Source organism: Calypte anna, chromosome 7 (genome assembly GCF_003957555.1).
Source record: "Calypte anna isolate BGI_N300 chromosome 7, bCalAnn1_v1.p, whole genome shotgun sequence".
Classification (NCBI taxonomy): domain Eukaryota; kingdom Metazoa; phylum Chordata; class Aves; order Apodiformes; family Trochilidae; genus Calypte; species Calypte anna.
Genome location: NC_044253.1, coordinates 31,361,420 through 31,388,405, shown reverse-complemented (window position 1 = coordinate 31,388,405; position 26,986 = coordinate 31,361,420). Strand labels below are relative to the sequence as shown.

Here is a 26,986-nt window from a genome sequence, read left to right as displayed (position 1 = left end):
AATTTGCCTTATATCCAGTGTCACCCACTTTTTTAAAAACACCTGATTTAGGGCCAAGCACTGACTGAGACCAAAAGATATTTGAAAAGTCATTTTAGCCACATGCTCATGGGATAATTAGATAAAACAGCTTTGTTTGAAAACAAATATAATAGAGTATCTGTTTTTCTAGGTAAACGTCCTAAGCCAATGTAAAAACAGAACATAAATAAAATAAAAATTAATTTTAAAAGACCACATCAAATAATTTGCTTAAAGGTTATGAGATCTGTGTTGCAATTAACATTGTCCCATCTATAAATTTATATAATAACAATAACAATAACAACAACAACAATAATAATAATAATAATAATAATAATTCCTCTACCCTTCATCTGTTTTGTCTATCTTGACTAAAAACTTTCCCATCAGAGACAAACTCACCATGTTTTCACAGGTTTTCTAATCTTACACAGTCCAAGAGATACTGTATTTTACAAAGAGAATATGGAACCAAAGTTAATATGGAAAATGTTGCTCTGCAAAAGCTTGTTTATTTTTTGAACTAGTTTCAGTATTGAAGGACAAAGCATTTTAAATCAACAATTACTGCTCCATAGACTGCCAGCCACATTCTAACCACAGCCCTAACTCTGTTTATCCTGGTTATACTGCAGTGAAGTCTGAAAGGTCTTGGCAGAATATTACAAAGATTATCAGCAAGCCAGTCAGGTACCATATTTCCCTGTCTTATTTCTGCCATTACAACTATGTGACAATCAGCAATACAGACCATCACTTGTAAAAAATATGTAGAATATTAATATGAACAGATGCTAATTATATAATTTTTAAAAGTCTGTGATAGTTGCTGATACATCAGAGGTGTCAGGATCAGCACTGAGGCATGGTATACACTTATTTTTTGAAGTGTTATTTGCAACAGAGCACTAAGAAGTACTCCAAACACCAGTTTCTTAGAAGACTTGAAGATAAAATATACTTCATGTTCCAAGTTCAGCTCCTATGCTTCTGTCACCTGAAATTTCTATTAAAAACAAACACAGGGAGAGTACTTGCACATATAAAATGGTCTTGGATTTTTTTTCTCACTACAGCAGAAAACCCATTGTTCACCCATAACTTTAACTTGACTTGGCACTTCAGCAGCATAAACCAAGTATGACAAATATAATGCATTGATACTCCAGGGCCCTTTGCCCTTGCTCACTTCTGCATTGCTGCTGATGTGTGAGTGTGAGCTGCAGCTTACACACAGCCCCATCACCCTGCTTTCAGGAAAAATTTGCTATATAGTAGCCAACCCATCTGGCACTGAACTAAATCACAGACAAGTGTACTTCAAAAATGGTTAGCAAGCAAATACATACAGTTTTACAGCCAGCTCCTGTGACTTAAATATCAAGACATTTCTTCTTCAGTCTTTCCCTCAAACCTCATTAGATTTACCATTAACCTCAAAGTAGTGATGGTTTGTTTGGGATGCCTTACAGTTAAGCCTGTGGAAACAATACCTCATTTTTATTAACAGAGGGCCCATAAAAACCTGCATTTTTTATCAGTGTGGCAACAATCTGGCATATGCATTGCCCTTTAGGAACTTAAACATTAACATGTGCCTATTTTATAGTGCTGATGTCAGCTGGAGGCACAACTAAAAAACATAAAGCAATAGAAAGTTTCTAAATACATGTTTTCAGTTTCTTCTAGTGGTGATTCAGCACCAGTTGCCCAGTTCTCAATGTCAAAGTCTGCTTTAAAACTGGATACACGTCAGCTTCTTGTCATAGCACATCAAGCATTATCTAATAATCTTATCTTCCATTTTACCAAGTTTTGTCAGACTTACTGATGCACTTTGCATCTGAATGTCAGACTCTGCAGAGAACTCCAGTGCTCTCAGTCACTTTGATGATGTTCAAAGAAGTTTCTCATGTGCAATTACAAGTCTACCAGCTCTAATCTACCACTCCAGGAAGATCTGTTTCTACATGGGTAGCATCCTCCCCTCTGCCTTAAATCACACCATCAGCTGGTTGTGCAGATGAAAAGACCAGCACCTGAGGGCACAATTGTAAATCCTCAAAGTTCATGGCCTCACAGTATCCAGTAGAAACTTTTCCCAAGATGCTTAAGGTTGCTCTCCTGAAAGCAGGCATCCAGATACAAAGCAAACAATCATAGAACCATTATGATTGGAAAAGACCTTCAAGATTTAGTCCGACCATACTTCAGCTACCACAGCCACTACACCACATACTGAGGTACCACATCTAAACTCTTCTTGAGCACCTCCAGGGATGGACACTCCACCACCTCCCTGGGCAGCCCATTCCAATGCCTTATCACTCTTTCAGTAAGTAATTTTTTCCTAATATCTAACCTAAATGTCCACTGGCACAACTTAAACCCATTTCCTCTCATCCTATCACTAGTTACTTGGGAGAAGAGATCAACACCACCCTCTCTACAGCTTCCCTTTAGGCAGATGTAAAGAGCAATAATTAGATCTCCCCTTAGCCATCTCTTCTTCAGACTAAATAACCCCAGTTCCCTCAGTCACTCCTCATACAAAATGCCCTCCAAACCCCTCATCAGCCCCGTAGCCCTTCTCTGGACATGCTCCAGGACCTCAACATCATTCTTATACCGTGGTGCCCAGAGCTGAACACAATACTCAAGCTGTGGTCTCACCAGAGCCAAGTATATTGGTTTAATCACTTCCCTACTCCTGCTGGACGTGCAGTTTTTGATAGAGACCAGAATTACACTGGCCTTCTTGGCCACCATGTTCAGCCGGCCTTCCACCAGTACTCCCAGATCCTTCTCCACTGGGCTGCTTTCCAGCCACTCTTCCCCAGGCCTGTAGCATTGCTTGGGGTTATTTCGACCAAAGTGCAGGACCAGGCACTTGGTCATGTTAAACCTCATCCCACTGACCTCAGCTCATTGATTTTACCTGTCCAGATCTCTCTAAAGTGATTCCCTATCCTCAAGAAGATCAACACTCCCATTCAATTTAGTGTCATCTGAAAACTGCTGAGGGTGTACTCGATCCCCTCAAAGAACCTTTAAGTCCTCAAAAATACTAAGCTGGAGCAAAGCATTCTGGATCAGATCCAAGTTCAACATATAATAAAGGGTGGAAACCTACAGTGCAATACCAAGACCTAGAGATCCGTGGTACTGTAAGCACCAAAAACCTCACCATGGAATACAAATCCCAAGAGCCTCTGTCTCCCACTTAAACTATCGTGTGCCACTTTTAATACTTGTAGCACCATTTTTCTGCCCTCTAATTTTTTAATTATTTCCAATGTTTGCCTGTTCAGTTTCTGAACACTTTTACAAAAAAGCTCTCTTGCACAGTGTCCTGATAAAACAGCAGCACTTTACAGGATCCTGACCTTTGTAACATTAACACATAGAGCTAAGTAAGTAACTGACTTCATTTTTCAGTAACCAAGCTCAAAGGTACACTCCAAAGCAACTGCTACCAACCATGTTATTAGTTTACCTCATAAAAAGTAACCATCATACAAGACATCAGTTCAAAATGTCTGATTCACACACACTCTACAGTCAAAACCACTAACTGAATTTGATAAGAATTTTTAATACTTTCAATTAATCCCCAGGTACATTTCCCAGTGAATAAACTAACAGTCCTCCCTGGTCTTCTCCCCACTCATAGATTCACCCCACCTTACGCAGGTTTTTCTGGTCACGAGGTGATACATATTTTACATAAGGAGTTCTCCAATTGCCAGTGACAAAAAGCTTCAGCATCACCTTCCTAACTCCTTTAGGAATAACTCATAACTTTAGCCACTCACTACAGTGTGATTCTCCCTTAAACCTGTGGCAGACTACTTGAAGGGATGACTCTGGAGGTGAAGTCCTGACCCTGCTGAATTCACTGGCAAGTTCACAGCTCCCATTGATATCAGCAGGGCTCAGAATTCCCCTCATCACCAGCAGCAAGCAAACTTTTTCCCTCACTGTATTTTTCAGCTGGAGTGTTATGCCAGCAGAACTGTTTCCACACAGCCTGGCTTGGCTACCTGTGCTTGTACTCCATTCCATTTCCTGTACATTCTTTCCCCACAAGCCCTTGCATATGGAAAATTACCATACACATCTTACCCTTGCATACTGTGGAAGGAAAAAATACTGGAGTAAGTAAATATTTAAAGAGAAAATCATTACTTAAGATAGCAGTAACAGGAGTGTGACCTTGCAATAGTTTATCTTCAGATAAGTAAAAGCTGTTAACCTTTAACAGTGATAAACTCACAGCTTATGTAGAGGCTGATCACTCTTGGAGCTTGTGCATGGTATGCAGAGTTCTCGCGGGCAGCTTGATTTCTGGCTTCTTTGGACAAGTTGGAAATTATAATTGCAATCACAGTCAGCTTCTGTCACTGGAACTGACAGGCAAACAGCACCCTCTCCTAAGTGGTTATACTTACAGTGTGCATAAGTAGGAGGAAGAGGTAAGACTGCACAAAAAGGAATCTACAGTCAGCTGAGTTAGGTCAGCCCTTGCCCTCCCAGCCACAGTGACTTGACATGATGGAGTGAAAATCTGTGTAAATCCCAGCTGAAGCACACAGCCAGGCAGCACACAGCACTGCTGCTCATTAGCTGCTATTCTTAGAGAGAACCTCTCACCAGTCAGAAAGGAGGATGTTTACATAAATGACAGCAGATGAGGTGAAGAAAAAATGTCTCACTACTGCCATAAAGGATTTAATTTGATCCTAAAGCTACCCTTTAAAATGAGGTTCAAGATTAACTTGGTTGCATTTCCCAAGCAGACATGTAATCAGTGGGATGACTGTGAGGTGCAACTACTGTGTTATGTGTTATGCAACTACTGTTAATAGTAATGTCTTCTCAGACTTTCAGAAGCACCTAGGTGGACTGCTGAAGACCTGGGTCAACCACTTGGCTAGGTAAAATGAGATGTATACCTGGAATTAAAAATAACGCCAGAGACAGACAAAAATATTTCATCAGCCACCTACATAGTCACATAAAGCTGGATTTTACAAGGAAAGTCAGCTTAAATGATCTGTGTCATCTGAGAAACTGCACTCTGTGTCTCCACAGGGAACCCCAAGGGCTCTATGAAAGCCACAGCAGTCCAAGAAAGGGACTTACAAACTTACAACCTTCCTATATGGAATGCCAGTGGTGGAAACAGAAGTCTTCTCTCACCTTCCCCCCCAGACTAGCCAGCTCTATCTCCAGCATATCTTCCACACTGGCAGCTAGGCACAGATAAAGAAAATAAGAAAGCATCTAGACCTGTGCAGATCTCTGGAGGGTTTCAAGCTAAACAGGAAGTAAAATTCTCTTTTGCTAGTCACCAACATGGTTTGTTTTTTTTTTTTTTCCTCTTGAAATATCTGAAACAAAGATAAGTTCTATATGTCTTGAGGACTTGTCTTTATCATAAGATAAGCTTACAAATTATGAAAATGTTTCGTTTTGCAGTACAAGACAACTGTCTGCTTTATTAACTTGATTAGGCCAAACATAAATAAAAAATATGGGTATAAGCCCCCTATACACAGCTTTAATTTGATTGCTGCATGCCTGGTGGAGGTCATTGTCACTTACTACCTTTACACTTGGCTTGACAAATGCTCTCATGCACACTGAGCTGCTCCTAGAGACAGCAGGGAGCTACAGCTAAGTCCAGGCAAGTGAAGAAGCCCCCTAGATCTTAATTATAAAACCATAAAAGAAACCAACTGCCTCTGAAGCTCTCTTAGCAGGAAACAAATGTGAATGGGAAATTTATTTCCAACCATAAATCCCAAACCCTTCAGTTTAATTTTTCCCAAGTTAACTTTCTCACCTAGCTAAGCAGCACTGCCTTCTATTATTAGCTCCTGGCCCAGTATCAGCTGACCACCATCAGTCAAACTGTCTCCATCTCAATGAGCTCAGGGACTCCCAAGGAACTCTGTGTGTGCAGACTTGTGCTTGCAACCTCTAATTATTTTCTAACAGATAATGGAGCATTTAAGTTCAGAGAGGATAGATTAAACTTGTAAGTGGATCATAACCCTGGACAGAACTGCAGCTTGCAGGATTACTTTCTGGAAACACCAAGTTTAGAGGGCTAGAGAGAAAAGGCCCTTATCAATTGTCTGCTTCCCCATGACATATTAGTTTAAAGATTTTTTTTTTTCCTCAAAGATATTTTGCTGCTCTTTCCAACTGCAGCATGTTTCTAGCTTAGAATGTTTTACATTGTAAGTCAAGAATCTGACTTGATGTTAAACCATCAGAACAAGCCAATGGCTGCTTGACTATTAGATGATCATAACAGTCAAATAATTTGAGGCTGATGAAGGGAAACTGTTTTCACAAGTGAAATTACAAGTGCCTGTTCTACTTTTCAAGTGGCCTTTTCACATATTTGCCTTTTTTCCTCCTAACAAGCCTCTCTTCCCTCCCTAAAACTCAAGACCCTCATGTAATCTGTTACCAGCCTTAAGGTGAGGAGCAGGATTATCCTTCCCTTCTGATGCTCCCCATGCTTGCTGGTGACTCCCCTCCCAGTCAGGTTTGCAGGCAGAGCAGTAGCAAGAACAACTTCACTCTGAATTCAAATTCCAGCACCCTCCTGAGGATGATGAGGCATGACCAGCCAAGCAGAGAGGAGAAACTACAACCCACAACTTAAGCACCTGTTTCAACACCTGTGGGGAAATTCTTTAGGCTGTGAAGTTATTCCAGAGGTAACACATTATCAAAAATCAGTGGAAAAAAGATAAAACTACATTTTGTACAACAGTAGCAACAACCTCTAAAGAGTGAAAACAAATCCACAGAAGTCCATGTGTACGTTCTCCTGCACTGGAGAAGGTGGTATGGGTTACCTGGTAGACTTCAGCTTGCACTGTTATAATAGACACAGTAGAAAAAGAGCCAGCTGGGAATGAGTGGAGAAAGCCTGGAAAATAGACTCTGCTCCATCTCCCTGAAGAAAAATCCTAAATGGGGGATGTACTTTTTGATGATGGCCAATTCATCACCCCCTGAGAGGAGGAGGGTGGGAGGTGTTTGGCCATAGGAGGGACGAACATCATGCATTATATCATTATAATTATAATAATTATAGTAATTACAGATCCATTAGTGAGTGTTCAAGGTACTGAAATGACAGTGCACAAGCCAAATTGTTGTTCTTTACTCTTTTAGCATAACATTTAGCAGAATTTCAGGTGCTCACAGAGCACTTTTAGACTTACATTCTGCCAACATTAGAAGTTTTATCCAGAACCTAAGGACCATGCTGCTAACATCTATACCAGCTAATTCTATTGACACTTCACTGCCCCAAGTACTCTCTCTGCACACAAACCACTGTTTACAAGAGGCTTTACATTTTCTAGAGTCTGTCTAAAAGGAATGCTGGTTTACTTGCAAATACAAGGCCACATTCAATTGAGTACAAAGTAACTGATGACACAAGCACACCTGTACTTGACAAGTACAAAAAAATGCAAGTCAAGGGTGTGACTCCTTTAATGACACCTCCTTGCCACAAACCTCCTCTTCCCATTCATGTTACATATAAGACACTAATTTAAGAGTCAACCCCCACTACATTCATAATGGCACTTAGCCACCTATACAGTTTTAAAAAAATCTGATACAACTGCTTTTAACCAACAGCTATTCATAGCACTCTTCTTACTGAAATCACAACAGATGCATTTTGCTTTCAAATGTACACTGAAATTTTCCTCATAAAATAACACCAGTAAACATTACCAAGTTTTATCAGGATAGTTACACTGATCAAGGACCTTTTCTATGATAACTTAATCTTCAATGAATGTTATTTAAATTATATCCTCATAATAGCTTAATAATCTAAAAAGTTAAAACCTATGTCCTTTGTGGGACACAGAGGAGCAGTCATATTAAACCTGCAAACAATGCCTAGATCATTCTCTTTAAAAACTTGTTTTTCAGGAAATAAATTATGAGCTTAGGAGATAAGGACAGGAGAACATCTGTAGGATTGCTTGAGCACTAATTACAAAAGAAAATAAATCATCATCATTGCAGTACAGCAAAGGATGTTACAGACCACTGCACATGTACCAAATGCAGCATTGATAGAAAACATCTTATTTCTCCTTATTGTCACTTATATCAATCAATGATGAAATTCAGTTCTTCTTATAGTGATTAAAAGTAACCTTTAGGTTTCTATTAACTTCTAGGACTAAAAACAACCTTCACTTCCTCAAACCTTGTTAGCACTGGGTTAGAGACTCATGAGAAACTGCTATTTTGAAATGTAATCTTTCCTAGTGTGGCTGTAACTTACTTAGTTAAAAACTCTACTGTCCAAAAACCTACATAACTTCTGAACCATTTATGAGACATTATGATGCATACACTGGAGGGGAATGTGGTCCAGGGAATTGGACTATCAGTTCACTATCTGAGTCAGATTCTCAGCTGTTGCAAGCTGCTCAGTTCCACTGACTCATTCCTCTGACATTTCCTTCATTTTGAGGCACAAATCTACATCACTAACAACACTGGACATGGGGCACAGATCACACTCAGCACCCTTGCACTGCCTGCATGTTCACTTCCAAAGGTTGGAGAATAGCAGCTCTCCTCTTTCTGGAGCTCTATCAGTAACAAAACTCTTGACCATTATTTTGTCCATTAAGCAAACACCTACTACTCTTTATCACTTCAGTACAATTCATTCCTTTTGAACAGAGCTGAAATGGCCTTTTTTTTTTTCATTTGTGCACAATGATTACTGAAAGTCATAAACATAAATGTGCAGTGTTCTGTAAAAGGCACAAGAAATCCTTTCATCTGTACAGCCTTCGTTCAATTGCCTGAGAACTCACATGTGGTAATTTGTCTGAAATAGCTAAATCCATAACCAGACGTTTCTATCCATTTCTAGATGGAAAACCAGATTATATAATGGGAGTACATTCTCCTTGTGGTTTATAGTCTCATTAATGCTAATCAAATTAAGTCTACAGATTGAACAGATCTTCAAGACTTAAAAAGTCCTATGTAATTTACAAGTTCACAAGAGGGATTTTCACAATAAGTGTAAATTTCTCCATTTGTCAAAAAATTGTCACTAAATAGTCTATAGATATCCACAGTGTCAATGAAACTTCATCTTGACACAGACCTAAAAACGGAGTGCATTATCTCTGTGAACATAGAACACTGATAAAAATTATGATCTCGACCTCTTATTAGCAATATTCCAGATCAGTAGTGTAAAAAGGCTTTTAAAATCCAGTGTATTTGAATGTTCTTCTCCCCCCATTATGCTTTGCTGTGGCTGACAGCTCCCAGAATCTTAGTTCTCAGGAGCACTGAAATAGAAGAGAGCCAAGGCTCATTTTCTGTTCCTGGTAGTTCTGCACTAGGTAAGACTTTCATATGCAGCAATATGCTGCCCTGCAACTCCTCTTTCTGATTGTAGCTTCTCTGCCATGGAAAGATGAAGTATGTGGCACATGAGGCATGAGTTTTAGCCTTTCACTGATGGGAAGATTGTTTATAATGAAATTCCAGACATCTTAGGGTCCATGATATTTGTACAGTGCAACACTCAGCCCTTCAGTACCATGGCACTGACATTTCCCTGGTAGGGCAGTTGCTTACAGTTTGGGAATGGAATGATCTACATGTTATGACCTAAAAAGGACAGAGCATTGCCTCATACACACCTGCCTAGCTCTACAGCTCTAGAGACCTACTGACCTACTCACAGCTGAGATGCAACCTTGGTTGGCTGTTTTCTTTTTTGATTGTTTTTGTTTGTTTCTTTGAAAACTGCTGCCACAGAGAACGCTATAGATGTGTATTAAGACTGTCAAAGCTTGTCAGAGACTAAGAGATGGAGGGAAATGGCCTACACACAAAATGTCAGCAGCTGAGTTTTCCTAGGAACATGATATTGCAGCATTTGCTGAACATCAGCACAATATCCTGTGTACAAGCTCCCTTCTTCTCTTTAAGATAAGGAAAGAAAACTGGTAGAATTTCCTCTTTGCAGTCTGTGGACTACAGGAAGACACACTGTCCCCAGGACTCAGTGACACTGATTGTCTCTTACTTACATCCATAAACTCCACGTTGGCTTTCGGACCAGTGGTCTCATTAAGGATCTTAATGGCCACAGGAATCTTGACAGTTTCTCCCTCAGGGACCCAAATGCCCTAGAAAGATTAAAATTAAAAAAAAAAAAAGAGATAAGACAGTGACCATAGATACCACAGGAACTTCAGAGTCAGTTCTTTCCATTTCATTTTGTCACATCATGCAGTTCAGTTATGAACTTCAGAACTGAGAATACACAAAGTTATAAAATAATTAAAATTCTGCAAAACTACTTTTTAATTGATACCTGAGAATTAAAAGCTGAGATGGCAAAAAAATAAACTTTAGATTTAAAATCCATAAACTGTGTGTTTCTTGGGCTGCTTTTCCACCCTACTTGATTATTGCTGTGTTCTCAGCAACTTTATGGTACCTATCTCTATCACTTTCTTATCTCCTAAATATATTCAATCTTATTATTCAAAACTGCATTCCAATGACCTTGTAGCTATAGTGACCTGCTCTGTACTTCCTCCATTTCCTCCCCAGTCTGAAAACAGATGCAGCATCTCTCTATCTCCACTATTTCCTCAATTTGGGAGATTGCTCATTAAGCCTGGCTTCATAACTTTGATGTTTGGACATGACCAACAGATCTTAAAAAAAAATATTTAACTGAGTCTTTTTTCCCTCATGAGTTCTGCTCGTACATCCTTGTATTTAAAAGGTTTATTTACAATACTAATGTTTTCTGTTTAAATGAAAGAAATAAAAAATATCACGTTAGCTAATGACAATATTGTTTTACAGAGTATGATGACTACTACAAGACCCATGTGACACTAACAAAAAGAGAGATTACATTTATCTGCTTGTCCAAAATTGTGCTGTAAAGCCAGTATGTGCGACCAACTTTGATACTGTATTTTAATATCACAACAGCCTGGGTTGTGTTGTCCTCTTGTGTGCAAGGATGCTTGTCATTGACACTGCTTTTCTCACTAAGAAATAATATCTGCATGTCTCATTAGAACAGAAGGTTTGGTTAGAATTAATGTTTGAGCCAATGAGAAGGTAATGCTCGTCTCACACTGTTCCACTACCCTATGAGTTTCCCAGACACACAGGGCTCACGAACCCATCCATGTACAGGATGCTTTGCTGCAATGGAAAACTTGGCTGTTCAAAAGTTAAATGAGGGGACTCACTGCTGTTTATTGAAGACTCTTACCTTGTATACAGTTCCAAAGGCTCCAGAGCCCAGAACCTTGACTCTTTTCAGCTCGGTTTCCTTCAGGATACGAAGCTGTGCCTGGTTGGGTGCTGTGCCACTTGGAGTCAATGGTTCCACAAGCTATGAAGGAGAATCCAATTGTCTTAGATATTTCAAAATGTGAAGAAGACCTCTCAGAAGCTTATACTGAGAACAATCAATCCAACTAAGTCCTGGAGTAAGAGAGTGGTGGTGTCTATTGACCATTGACTTGTAAAGTTATGTAAGGATTTCTCACCTTCAAAAGCAACTGAGCAATGCTAAGAAACCAAGAGACCTAATAAACAAAATCCTCATTCACATGTTGTAATTTCCACCAGTACTGCATGATAGAATTATGAACTGGAAATTGAACTGGTGTCACAAAAACACACCCAAGGAATTTTGCTAATGGAGGCAGGATAAATATTTTCTACATGACAGAAATACAGCATTTATTATCACTGCACCACACTCTAATTTTTAGTGCCTTTTAAGTTGGCCATATTTCTTTTAAATAGCCCCAACTTAATGGCTCATCATGTTCTTACTCTGTTTTGGGGACGGGACTATTTGCTGAACTTCTGTTATATCACACAAGAGAACAGTTTTAAGGAGAACACATCTCATAGCAGACCACTAATTTATAATAGGCCCTAATTTACTGGATTAATTAAAAAAAAAAAAAAAAAAAAAAAAAGCATAATTAAACAATTTGCTCAAGATGTCCCAAGAAACTTAGTAAATGAGCCACAATGGCACATTCAGTTAAAAATGCTTTCAGAGCTCAGTGTTATCACTTCTCTGGCAGAAAAAAACCCCAATGTTTTTTAAAAAATAAACTAAAAATACATGAACAGGACAATACTCCAAGCAGTGAAAAACAGCCTGTTCCTTTCCAGGAAAATAATTCAGGGCTACTCCTACTCAGACTGGTTTGAAACCACTGCAGAATTTCAGAGTTGTCTGTTTATAAGGCTAAATACACAATGCTCTGCAGCCTGAGAACTACTTCTATTGCAATTGGAGCATCATAAACTATTTAATGAATTATCCAGACTACTTTGGTTCAGGTAAAAAAATAACTGGTATCCGGAAATTATAGGAGTAAGAAAACAAGAAAACCAAACAGCAACAAGCCAGGTTGTCACAAAACCACCAGTGAGATGCACTTTTTAAAAAGTGATTTCTCTTTCCTCCTTCCCACTATAGATGCCCAATATTTCCATGGTGAAAGAAAGGTTTACAATAAAAGAAAAGTAGACAGACTGGCAGTAGGCTTTTGTATTTTCACTTTGCAAAGGGTTAAAACAGTTTCTGTGACACAGTCCACTAAGACAGGGAAGTGTTGTGGGCATCTAAAAAAATGCTCATAGAGTTTTACTGAGAATGATCTACAGAAAGATCTGTTATAGCCTCAAGCCAGAAACAGAGAGTTGAGCTGAAGCAATAGTCACTCGTGTCTTTATGCCAGGATGCCTCTGATTTAAGCTTCAGTATCTAAGCCAAGACAACAGCTTCCCCACATGTTCAGAAGGAGACCTTGGTCCCGCAGGAACCACTGTCAGCCACAGCTTCTCTTTGACCAAGTGGAGAATCATAACTGATCTTCAAGGCCAATACCTTTCAAATCCAATGCAAGTTATCAGCTTAAAAATTATTTATGCTTAAGTAGGGGCTGATACAATGGCCAGATTTACATATCTAAAGCTACTGAGTATTGTTAAGCTTTGTATACAACTGAACAGTATTTAAGAAGCAAAGCAAATGCTGTCCAAACAAAAAGATACCCAGGCAAACAGATTGGGGATGCGGTAAGCATTTGCTCCCAAGCTCTACAGTGGAGATGAGCAGGAGCATGACTCACGGAAGAGAACTGAAAACAGAACACTCAAAGAATCCCAGTAAAAAAATATCATCATCCACAAAGCATCTCATTCACATGACTGAGAAGATGACAGTAATCACCTTTGCTGCAGCTGACACGTAAAGATTTAATTTTATGCTTAAATATAATTCCTAGATTATCCCCTCCACTACTAGTATTTCAAAGAGCAGGACAGAGTGGGCACAGCACTCGATTCTATAGTACCACTACACATTTTTGACAGTACAACCATGACATCTGGAAGATATTACTTATTTGAGGGTGGTGAGATACTGGCAGAGGTTATCCAAGGAAGTTGTGGCTGCCCCCACCCTGGAAGTGTTCAAGGCCAGGTTGGATGGGGCCTTGAGAAACCTGGTCTAGTGGGAGGTGTCCCTGCCCATGCCGGGGGGTTGTAACTGGATGATCTTTAAGGTCCCTTCTGACCCAAACCATTCATTTCTCTGAGTTTCATTTGGTTAAGCCCTGGGAAGTATCTTGACTTAATAAAATACATCATTATTACTGATCATAACCACAGACTATGACAAAATTTGGATCACAAAGGCAACGCAGGCACTGAGAACAACAGTAAGTAACCTATAATATTTAAGTATGAGAGCTGCTATATGTACTAATGAATTGGAATCAAAGTTCAGCTGAGAGCAAGATGAGAGTTCCAAAATCTGGTGGAACATGACTTAGTGATATGTGGACCTTTATTTGGTCTTCAAAAGCTGTGAATCTATATACGTACTGAAAACTATTTCAGTCCTGCATAAATTAGCAGAAGAATTTCTACAGACCTCTCTGGTAACTGGGCTGAAGATGTGAACATCTTTAACAGAAAAGCTGAACAGCTCTGTATATCTTTTTACATTTTCTATAAGAGGCACATTCTCACCTCAGTCTCCAGGAATCTTCGCAGAGCTCTCTTCTTTTTAATGCTTTTGCGCCGAACGTAGACAGCAAATGTCAGGCCCAGAATGACAATGATGAAGAGGCCACCAATAACTCCAGCAGCAATCAGAGGGGTCCTAGCAATCAGAATCAGACTTTACTTTTAGGTAGAGTGAGAGACCATCGAATGGCTGGGTACATAAAACTCAAGCACTTGGAAAGCTTATTAACTGTCTTATGACTTGAATTTCTAAGTCGGTCCAAATAGGAAGTCAGGTGAAAAGCATTAACATATAACTTTTTTTCTTTTTGATCAATATACCAATTCTACTTTTTTTCAAACTGCCATGCACATGTGAGGAGCTGTGAGGACAAGGAGGTACAACATGCACTTTGATGGCAAAAACAAATCTGCAATGGCAAAATGAGGAGAGAGGCACCTGCACAATCTTCCTGCATGAGCTTTAACTATGCTTACCCTTTGGCTCCATCAAGATTAACTCATGGGCTTGTACATTTAGGGGAAAACAAGCAAAGTTTAAAAATCCCAAACTACCATTATGATGTGCTTTCCTGAGAATGAAGGAAGTAAAAGGCAACTTCAAACATGGTATTTCTTAGACAAAGCTGGAGGCACCATATGCATACACTTTCCTCAACTGGAGACCATTTTTACAACAACATCCTAAGAAATGACTGGAACCATGCACCCTCTTGGAACTCCTGGTTCATTACTATTACACACCAACATTTTTGTCAGGGGTTATGCTTGCCCCCATCTGGTTTTGCAGTTTTTTCAGCACAGCCAGGTCCCAGAACAAAATACTGCTGTGCAGGAGCCAAGTAACTTCTGCAGACAATGCCAAGTGAGGCTCAGGTTTTGCAGAAGACCTGTTGCCCCCCCACTACTCCTATAATTCCTTTCAGCTTTCCAGGCTTTTAAGCAGCATGAGATACAATTATTTATTTGTTTTTCATACTGGTAAGATACAGCTGGCTGGCATCGTGGTAGGTACTATACAAGGAAAAGAGAAAGACTGTCTCAGAGATTCACTCTGACTTAGGTGCTCACAGTTGGAGATCACCTACACAGTTGGTGGAGAGAAGCAGGCTCCCTCCAAAAGAAAAGTCAAAGTAAGAGATGCTCTGACTCAGTTTTCTTTCTCTCTTCCCCTGTTCTAGTGGGTAGCAGGCTCTAAACAAAAGTTTTAATTAGGCATTTTCATAGAATACCAACAAATCACTATCAAATTCACATTTATTAAACACATCCCTAGCATTTGACATCCCTCCAACAACAGCTGAGAGTAGCTGAAAGATGGGCAAAACCACACTCCATGACAACTACAGAGCACAAAAGGGGCTGAAGCAACTGCCTGGTAGCTATGGGGAGCAGGTTAACCATTGTCAAGGTTGCAGAAAAATCACTGCTATGCTTTAAAAACCTCCCTGAGTTATGTCTCAGTGATGGTGAAAGATACATTCTGGCATATTAATAAAAATTTACCACACAGCTATTGAAAATTTAAAGGAGTCTCCCGCAGAAATAGTAAATGGATTTATCTGGCTCTTGATTTTTCTTTTTATGTCCTATCACAAAACTGAGCAGTGAGAAGCAGTGCCATCTAACCTGGTCTGGTATATAGAGGTGTGTCTACACTACCTCTGAGTACCATATTTTGAAGCCCAACTCTGAACAGTCCTAACGGCCCCTTGTCACTGCAGCTGGGTTCAGAAAGGCCTCAAAGCACCCAGCCTGGATTCCTTTCAGACATCGACAGGAACCTGTACTTCTGGAGAGCACCTAAGGGGCTCTAGCCTCTATTTGCCATTGAGGTCCACAGGATCAAATAAAAGGTAACACAGAGAATTCCTTGCAGCAAACACAGCCTAGACATTGTGACCATTCCCTACTTCATGCTCCAGACCCAATCCTATTGTGTCACTCACTTTGTGGTAACAGAGACAAGGCCTCATCCTCCCACATCTCATTATTAAAGCAACCACTATCCTGCCTGCCCAGGGAAAACACACTGATCTTACACAACACTGCAAGGGCCATTATAGCTCAAAGACTTAACAATAAAAACCCGAAAGCCTTCAAATAAAGCTGAATGCTGTCTGGCTGAGATGGATTATGATGTTTGAGAAATAAAAGTCCAGTACCACCTACTACTCAGGCAGAGACACTCCTTCTTCATCTAGTTTGGCCTTAAAACCTTTCTCATCCTGTTGGTTACCCTTCTGATTTTGAGTGCAGAGCTCAGATTAAATGACCTGGCATATCCACCCAAAACAACATTCCTCTTAATTTGCATGTGCTTTCCATGAGGCTGACTCTTTAATAGGCAATTATGAAAAACACTGGACATCAAAAGATATCTGTGCAGCTCGTACTGCCTAATGGCATTGAGCAGAGGAATTTGCTTTTTTATTCTACACGAACAGCCACATAATTTTTAACAAACACCATGAAACCATAGACTGACAAAATAGGCAGGAGATCTCCTGGCTTTAGAATGTGTATTAGAAACTATCCTAACAGCTGTCAAAATAAATAATTAAGAGTTTTATGGTAGTGTTTACAATAGAACTGGTCCAAACAATATTTACATGATAGGCCATGCCAAGGAAATAGTTCCAAAGGAGATATAATGACTAGTGAAGAAAATAAAATGAAGTTACAGATTCCTTGCAGCCCTGTTATTGTTAAAGAGCACAAAATAAATTTTTATGATTCATTGTGTCAGCTCTCACTTTCTTTTCAAGTCCTCATCATTTTTAGTAGTGAATCAAATAACAAAGCAAGTAATTTTCAAAAGCTTTGCAAAACAAGCATTTAGTTATTAATGGGAAATATGCTGTGATTTGCACATTATATCTGAATTTTCAGGAGGTATCATCTAAACACACAACTAAGCAAGCTTAAAAAGGAAGTATAAAAGGAATAATATAACACACAAGGGGAAAAAAATCTCATATTGAAACGCTAAACAAATAACTGCAATATAGATTATGTTTTATTTTGCACTCAAATAGTGATCAGCTTTCTTCACTCATAAGTCCATTACCCTTGAATAAAAGTCATGGCAGACAAACACCACAGACCCAAATGGTTGCAGTTGGATACCATACAGGTTCTCTCTCTGCCAGTGAGCTAAGCCCCAAAATCAAGTCACTGCCTTCAGTGCTTTCCAGTATCATCAGTGCACTTCACTGCTGTTTCCAAACACTGTTGAGTATTCTCTAAGCCCATTTTTCTGAGTGTCACCTACCTCATTTGAGCTACTTTTACTTAAGTTCATTAGTCTGAGTTTGCTTGCCTATCTATTCTGCTAACATCTTCAATCTCCTGTATCATTTCTCTACTATTTTCATGTCTGTAGTGTCTTACATTTAATACCCTGGTGAATATCATTAACATGCTGTTTGCCTTTCAGATAACTGTTAAGGTTATTCAACATGGATCCCTGCAAGGTGGGGCTGATCAGAGACTGTTGAAGAAACAAAACCTGTCTCCCATATTTTTTTTTTTAAATCCAATACTTCACATATGCACCTAACCAACAATTCAGCTTTGCATACACCTGGACACACAAATCTCCTTATCTCTAGTGGCATTAAGGGCTTAATCTACTTCAGATTTTTCTTACATTACTGTCCCACAGCCACCTCTGTGAAGGCAATTCACTGTTTGCCCACTTAAAACTAATTCAATAGAAATTAATAGAAACAATGTTGACACAGAGATGAAAATTTTGGTTTCAAAACACCTCTCCCCTTCCCCCCCCCCCAATTTTGTTAAAGTAATTAAAGTATGGAGGCCCCATTTCTCTGTATGGACTCTAAAAGACTAAAGTCAAGCAAAAAGAGGCAGTTCCATGTTAGTTCTGCCCATCCAGCATAAATAATGGACAGCCATAAGTTGATCCTAGATTACACTTCTTTTACAAACCCTCCAACAGGAACATTCTGATACAGCTATTTCTTTCCTTTACATAGTGAAAATCTACCCTAGGGGATGACAGCAATTCAAGAATTAATGCCCTGAATCCCAATTCAACCCCATATAATTATGTCCCCATAACAATTAATTCACTGTCCCCCACTGCTCCCTAAACTGAGGACAGGATACCCAGTTAGTGACTGGAAAAGGCAGCAGCAGGGGAGCCAGTGGAAATAATAAAGTTAAAAGTTCATATTCCAAGATGGACAAGAATGCTCCACAGAAGAGATCATTCCAACTACTCCAAAACATCTGCTTTGAGACCAGCTATTAAAGCCCAATTAGGGACTTAGATTAGTACATCTCGCATACATTCAACTGAAGAGTGCATCAGAAGAGGTAAAGAAAACAGAATTGTGGTCCATGGACTAAAGCTGAGAAAGAATACTTGTTTTTCCATCTTTGGCATTAACCCACCTAATATTATACGTAAATACATTCAGCTTTGAAGCTGAGCTTAAGAGGGCTTTAAATTCCTGTCTCAACCTTCCTCATCTTCCTCTCCTTTGACCTTATCTATATATCCAAACAGTAAATATTAAAAGTTTTAATTAGTACTAAGTATCCACTTGTAAATTTTTGTTACCAAGGCATTATTTTTTCCTGATGGATGATTCATATGCCGTGCACTCCTCACCCCTTCCATCAGTGGGGACTTAAGATGACTTTGAAGATGCACTATCAGAGATCTAACAGATCCTGCTAATCCTGTAACAATAATATTAGTACTTAAAATATACAAGATAAACAAGCAGACAAGGAAGAAAATTTGCATATGGGTTAATAGCCTCTTTCTGCTGTGCAGCACTCTCCTGGCAGAGCTCTATAACCACAGCTTCCAGAGTTCCTGGTGTTCACAAAATGGTGCTCCCTAGGTGTGGGAAGAATTAATCTAATGTTATTCACATTAAGACATGCTTTGCTTTCTATTTTTCAAGAACAAGGCTCCCTTCCCCCTTTCTCCATCTAATCTGAGAGTGTCTGAACACTGAAAAAGATTAGGAGTACAGATTAGGAGTTTTACCATGTGTAAACAGAATTTTTAACTTGTATCTAATCTCACAATTCCTACCATTTCTGCATATACCCCGATATATTCCATTCCATTGTATTGGCAAGTGGATGAAGTTAAACCCTGGGGGCAGTAGGGTACCTCTGGCCACAACTTCCCTATATGCAAAATGACAAAAATGTTGCAGTTTATGTCTAGGTCCATCTGGCTAAACATCAAACACAGTTTTCACTTTGGACAAGGCCAATGCTGACAAACGTGGGCAGTCAAAATTGCTTTTTCATTACCTGCCCTAGTTCCTATGTTGAAGCCTTCCTCAAGCAAGTATTTAAGAACATTTCTAGATCACTATCATCATATTATCTAGGTGCTCCAAGTGCATTTTTTCATTCTCATTGTGCCAAATGAGAACCTGTGCAGAACAGAGCCTTGCAGTCTCCAATTGAGAGTGCCCAGCCCTTCCTCCTTGCCATGAGCCCGGATGTGCTCGAGACCAACTCTGCTGTTGGGATACATCAGGATGTTCAGCATCCAGTGACATCCTTTACTGAAGGTTTGCACATATTTTGGTTATCAGAGTGTTTACAGAATACAAAACATCACCAAGATACAAATAAATATATTATGTACATTCATTTAATTGCACAAGTATGTCCTATTAATGCATCCTTTAAAAAAAAAAAGGCTAATATGGGATTCCTCATTTCACCCAACAAAATTGATAAAAGAAAAAACATTAAATCGAACTTTGAAAATTAATATAACCTAGGATTATAAACACAAGTATATATTGATCATAAATTTATGACATCTCTAGTATCTTTTGGCACACACAGTGAACAACAGATTTCTTTACAACTGGATTTCAGGCTGAACGGTATAATTTAGCAGAACAATCCCATTTGTGTTTCAGTTTCACAATAAATTAATAAGAACTCTCAGTTTTAACTCCCTACTAATACAGCTGACGGGGAATAATACTAAAATCTCTGAGATTACAGGATCATTATGGAAGCTTTCCATGGGCTTCTCTCCCTTCAAACCTGAAAAGTTCATCTGAGAGTTCTTGCACTCCTCATGTTTTTAGACTGAGATTTTACTCTTTTGCCACAGCAACCCTAAACCCACTATTGTTGAGAACTTGCACAGTAACTTTGTTTTGAGGCTTGTTCTTCAAGTATTAATGTTCTTTAAGTATTAATGTTCCTTGCAAAATATGCCAAGTCAGGGCCCATATAATGTAGATTGATTTATCTGTGACAGAAAGCGAGTTAAATCCACTAAACTGGATGCAGGTGAAGCCAGTTCGTCAAGAACAATCCTCTTTATAAACTTGTAATATTTCCCATTTTGTTTGGGACCAGTAATATTTTGCTTTGAATAAAGAAAACCAAACCTGTAATGACCACAGGCACTGATGGACAGCTGTGCAACTACAACCATCAACATTAGCTCTGAGTCTTTCTCTCTGCATAAGGAATTCCTGTTAGAAGCAAAAAACTCAGTCTGATTTTCTGCAACCAGGTGCAGTCAACTGGCTCTGTGATTATGCCTGTGTACATGAAAATATTAGGAAAACACAAGTTTCTCAGAAACATAAAGCTAATTTTCCTGAGATTATATTCCAGGATATGTCTTTGTCTGGTGGCACTGCTTTTTACTCATCAACTCTCAAATCCCTAAGTACCATGGAACAGCACAGACTGAGGCCAAGTGTGTTACACAGCCTGGGGAGCTGCAGAAACCCAAAGGAATGCCCATTTAAAAACAATAGGTAGCTAAAACACTCAGTGGGCACTGGGTCATTGAGTGAATATAAATCCCAGCATAAAATTGGCTACTGAAACTGAGCAGGAACATTCCCAAACACCGAAATAGCTGTTGAGACTTTTATAACATTTTCTTCATTGCTACATTTTGGTTTCTATTATGTGTTCTAGCAGACATGGTCAGGGCAATTACCTTCACCCTGTACCCTCTACCACTTCTCAAGCAGAAGGCTGAACTGGAGCCTAAATGGATCAGAAACAGTTTCAACCTGTTCTTGGCTTCAGACCAATGATTAATGCAGTAGTCAGTGTTAATGAGGCTGCAGTCAGGTTTCAGGTTCCAGCTTCATTCAGTCTAATGTGTGGTGTTTTCTCTTGATAGTTAAGAAACAGTCACAAAGATAGAGGTGTATGCTCCAGAGCTTGGAAAAACAATCTGATAGCTGAGGACACTTTCTCATGACAAATTAGACTTTCCTTACTTTGTCCCCTAAAATTTTTTGATACAGAACAAGGAGGAAAATTCACTTCAGTTGGGTGATAAATCAAACTCTAAAGACTAGACAGCAGGAATGGTCAGGAGTATTTTAAATAAACAATAGGAGGAAACCTGTTTGAATACTCTTCTCAACCTTCTCCTGTTTCTTTTTAACACTTTCCAAATTCCACTGGTGAAAAGTGCTTGTAATTCACTTGAATTACAGTTAAGTGTTGGCTGAAATTGAGCTATTCAACATTTGAAATTTCCACATCTAAGCAAAATCATGCTTGTAAAAATTTACGGGTAGTTTTTCCCACCTTTAAGGAACTAAAAGGGGAAAGTATTTCCTACCACATGCCTTTCATTTTTACTTTACTTCACAAAACATCATCTTTTGAATCTGCATTGGTCTCTCTTTTTATACCTGCCCCAGGTATAAACAAACAGATTGTTTTCCTGAGAGTAGTCATTCAGAAGATTTAAGAACCACTGAACAGATTTTTTGTCTAAGGGGGTTTGAACACTGCACTCTCTTTTATTCCAGCTTTGAAACGATTGGAGTTGCAAGTGTTTGCTTCCACAAGCTTCAGGAGTATTTCACTGTAGGGAACTTTCAAGGATGTTATGTGGAACCAAATCTGAGATTCCTGGATTCTTTCCTTCTCAGTCTTAATGACTCTATAGTTCACCCTCAGATTCTGTACATTAAAGAAAGCCCTGCTTTATGTCAGACCACTTCTGGTCCAGCTCTGCATCCACACTTCCATGATCAGTCTCACCAAGGGGACATGAGGAAGCCTCTTCACATGAGAGAGCAGTCAGACTAAAGCGCAGCACAACTATCAAACTGTGTTCTTGCCATTTCCAGTCACTTGCTTCATGATGAATGTAAAGCTTACATAGGTTTCAGATAAGGTTTTTTAACAATTGGTATTAACAAGTGGTGGTGTTAAAACATCTTTTGGACCCATGTCCAAAAGTATTTGTAAAAGACTATGTTTGGAAATAGGCACCCATCCATTCTGTTGTGTTATATCCATATGTGTGCCTGTATATACGCACACACCATTAAAAAAAACTTTTTCAAAGTCTGAAGCACAATACTTAAATTTCAAAATAGTTACACTTCAAAACAGCTGCACTCCAAAATGCTCATGACTTCATTCCACTCTAGTATAAATGGATAGATAAATATAGCATTTGAGACATTTCCTAAAATACATGTAATGACTGCGATGCTGTTACTTCAATCTACATTGTAGCTACTCCTCATTTGAGGTCTAACTATGCAGAATTTATCTTTGTGGAGTACAGCAGGGAATAAATGTAGCCAGTGTTCATAAACACTGAGGACAATGCAAGATAGATAAAGAACAGGGTATAACAAATTTACTTCCCTGTATGTCTGATGCTGCTTTCAGATTTATCGCTATTAGTTTACAAGAATGGCATTCTGTATCTTCTACATAAATCATTTTAATCACCAAAAAATCCCATTTGATTATGGGGAAAAAACTTACATAAAACTGGGATCCTCCCTCAGTTACAAGGTTTAAACACAATCATCTCCTGTATGACCATAAACCCAAAAATTCTTGTCTGTAACATACAAGTCACAATTGTTGTTCTATTACCAAGTAAAGCAGAGAGAAACTCTGATACGTCTTGCAACTCCATTCTATTCATCATCCCACTGCCAGCATTTCCTTAGAGGCCATTAAGAAAAAAAGTTCAACTGGGAAGCACCTAAGCCATCTGCCTTCCCTCCTCTCCTCTGTATCCACAGCCATCCAAAGAAATCTATTTCACTTCACTGGCTGTGAAGGGAAACCACTTATTGTGAATATTATCCTTACCTTCTATTCCCAGCTCTACCAATTATTTTATTTTTTTTTTCATCTATGTACACGGCAACCTTCTATCATCTTGATAGCCACAGATGTGACTTGATTCAAAAAAACAGCTTGTGTCCATGGTGAGGATACTGCTCAGAGTAACCTAGACTCTGTAACAGCTGTTTTATTATGATTATTTTGCTGTACAGTATGGCCCACATAAAGGCAAATGATAATTTAGTAAAACAGTTCTTCCTTCCCCCAGATTTCAATATGAGAGAACATTCCAGAATTTATTGCAGATACCACCTGATCTACACATCACCCAAATGTCAAACATGCTCCTCTTCCAACAGCTGCTAAACTCCCAGAACAGAGCAGGCCAAGTGTCTGGGGAAACAGTGATCCAGCTTAAAAAAATTATCTTTCCCCTGCTTCCACCACAACTCCTTTCTTCTCCCCTTGCCATCAACTCCCTGCATCTAACCAAACCCCAACCAGCCTTTTTAACAGACAGGGGATCCTGCTGACCTTTTGTGCCTCTTAGCTCTCACAGCTTCTGACGCTGATTAGGGCTCAAGAAAAGAAGGAGAGGGATGGCTCAGACATTTATTTATTTATTTTTCCCATATCTCTACCATAAGGGAGAGACGGGAGAGGAATTGCCTCTTGTCCCACTTTGAAAATACATGTATTTGAAGTATTTAAAAAAGAGCATAAAAAGTTGATGAAACCAGCTATAGTGAATACACACATACAGCTACAGCTCTAGGCTTTGGCTTTTTTTCTTAGTAATTGCCTTTTTCTCACTGGAATTTTCCTGGAAAGACTTCCCTCATTATAAAAAGCTACAGATTAGAGGATGACTCCAGCATTTCCCATGTCTGGAATTTGCAGTCTGATCCACTGGCTGATGCAGGAAATCAAAGCAGAGAGAGCTCCTGCAAAGCTGAAGAGGTGAGACAGAACAGAACTTAGCCTGCATCCAAGTCATTTACATGCAGAGGCTCTCTCTGCCATGAGGGAGGGAAAAACATCTACAGGAGATGGGACTGTCTTTAGCTTTTTAGTCTAAAAGACTAAAGCTAAAGTGTTATCTCTTCAATCTGTTCTTTGTCTATTATCTTCACTGTGATTGAGACTATTTTGGTCCATTTTAAAAAAAGAAATATTTTTTCCCTCTGACATCAGACCATGAGGGGAAAAAGGTAATTTATTTGTGAAATGTACACTTTCTTTAGGGAATGTTATATATAAGGAACCTCTTACTTAAAAGCTTGTTTGTATTTCACACAGTTTTCCTGCAGGTACTACAAGAAAAACTCCATTTAATTTACAAATCAATGATTGCATCATGACTGGACTATGTTTAACCAAAGTCTGGCTTTTGTCCTGATAATAGGGTTGAATCTGTTCTCAAATTTCTGCATAAATGACACAGCTCTTCAGGATGAGGTATTACCAGCTCTGTTGAGGGGTACACAAATGTACTAAACTGCCAAATATACTGTAAACTCCTTGCAACTCTCTGCCAATGAAAAGCTGAATAACAACTAGCCAACACCTGCTTGGCACATTAGCCCACAATCTTTCCTTGCCTGTTTGATCATTTGCTCAAGCTCATAACTACAGAAAATATCTGCATTATGTTCTATTGATTAAACAACCAACATGCCTGCAAAAGAACCTGCTCACCAGTGCATGAAAATAGCATTAATAAAAATTTGCATTAGAACACAAAAAAGCATGAAAGTTTTTTGAAAAAAGCACTGTCATCCTGAAAAAAAAATCTTTACTTTAAAAAGTTGTATACAAATAAAAAATATCCAATATCCAGACACCTCAACTTTCTAAAACTTTGTGGTGCTGAAGATACAGGTCTACCAAAGCATCTTCCAGGAAAGAAGGGAGGGATGATAAGAGTGAAAGGAGAGGAGGGGGGAAGAGGAGGGAGAGAGGTAAGAAAAGAAGTCTGCTCTTCAGGACAATGGCAGATACTCAGAACCTCACTGCCATGGAAGGCTTAAAAAACCTGATAGAGGTGGAGAAATCAGTCCTTCAAATGTATGACATTAGCAAAAATACTTATTCATGGGAACAAATTTGCCTTTAGTTGTATGACATCAAATAAAAATGCTGAAGCACTGAAGAAAAAGACAAAAATGCTGCTATATTTACTAAAAATAAATTGCATGTGAATACAAGCACAAGTGCAAGAGAGTCACACATCAAGCAGGTAAGATGTGATTGAGTTTCTCCTCTTCCCTTGCAAAGCACTGTCTGAAAACTCCAAAGTTTAATGACCTTACTGTTAATGAACATCAACATGACAAAAACCTTGTGTAAAGTCACACAGCACCCACTCACTCTTCTGTGTCCCATCAGAGCTGAGAGAAAATTTAAATCTTTAAAAAAATATTTCTTGTAGTTTTGTCTAATAATCAATGCTATCATATTTATGGTAAATAGAATTTTATTTGCATTACTAATTTCAAACTTTTTGCCCAGTCCCACAACTGCCCAGTATTGGGCTGATAGATTTTCTTGTCTGTGTCCAACTCAGTACTAGGAATCAAAATTCAAAAGAGGAATTTTGGGTCCTAGTATTAAAGCACAGTTTTGATTGTAGCTGGAAACTGTCATCACAGACATAGAAGTGTTATGTTACATGTTGTGAACAATGACAGGAGGAAGCAGCAAAATCCTCTGGCCCAAGTTCCTGTGTAACACAGCCTACAGGTCTGGCACAAATTCATCCCACTTGCAAGAAAAAGCTCTAGTTTTGATTTTATGAGTCTTGTGTTGGAGCATAGGCCAGTACCAGGAAAAATCATTCCAGGCATTAATAATCCTCATTAGAAATGCACTGGCATTTGGCTGCTTTGAATATCTCTTTCCTCAGATTTCATCCACTTCATTATCTCCCAGACATCCTACCCTCCTTGTCAGTCTGCTAGACTAGCACCACCTTTAAGCACACTTTTGTTCTGTACCTATGTACTTTTAGATGATAATCAGGCTTTACACTTTAACCTCTAATAAGCTCTAGATGTTTGTGCTCCCAGACTGCTTCACTACAAGGCACAATGTACAAAGCTTTTATTATTCCTGGTGGCTCTTCTCTAAAGCCATTTTAACATAAAGTCCTGAGAAAACAGTCTTTCAAGTCTACGTTCTTGTTCAACCCTATCCACTACTGTTATAACAAGAAAATACATGAAATAGCTCTAGGTTGCTGCAAAGAGATGCAAAGTAAGCTCAACCAGCAGATAGAGGGCATTGCATGTGAAATGAGTTTAGCATTAGGCCCCCTCAGCCACTACAACTTGAACACAGTTATTTCAAACTCTTCATACAAAAAGCCCAAAGGTACAGAATTTATTTAACATTTTCCCATCCTGCTACTTCACTTTACAGCATGACAAGAAAAAAGATACAGGAAGATAAAGTAATTTAATGTGATGGGTTGATTTCTAATGCTCTGTTCTGCATGGTTGCTGGTACTCCTGGTAATGCTTCCACCTTTGGTAACTGCTGTAGTCAACTTCCCACACATCGCACCAAAGGACAAGAGCTTCTTAATTTCTTCAAACCTACAGGGTTTTTTATTAGTTTACCATTGTGTTTGCAGGCTATCCCCTCAATTACCTGGCAGATATTTTATCAAAGTCCACGTATGCAAAAACAAACTAAAAAGACTATGAACTCTATTATCATCATTAACTTATCTGCTATT

At 39.0% G+C, this 26,986-nt stretch overlaps 1 protein-coding gene across 3 annotated transcripts in view; it reads right to left on the bottom strand.

Moving 5' to 3' along the window:
- Positions 1-26,986, bottom strand: part of ERBB4 (erb-b2 receptor tyrosine kinase 4) — a 629,260-nt gene that overhangs the window by 116,878 nt on the left and 485,396 nt on the right. For all 3 annotated transcript variants that reach the window (XM_030453944.1, XM_030453945.1, XM_030453946.1), the window contains exons 17-19: positions 14,152-14,284; positions 11,360-11,482; positions 10,149-10,247 (exon numbers count right to left, since the gene is read on the bottom strand). In XM_030453944.1, coding sequence (XP_030309804.1) covers positions 10,149-10,247; positions 11,360-11,482; positions 14,152-14,284 — 355 coding nt within the window. The remainder of the gene's footprint in view (positions 1-10,148; positions 10,248-11,359; positions 11,483-14,151; positions 14,285-26,986) is intronic.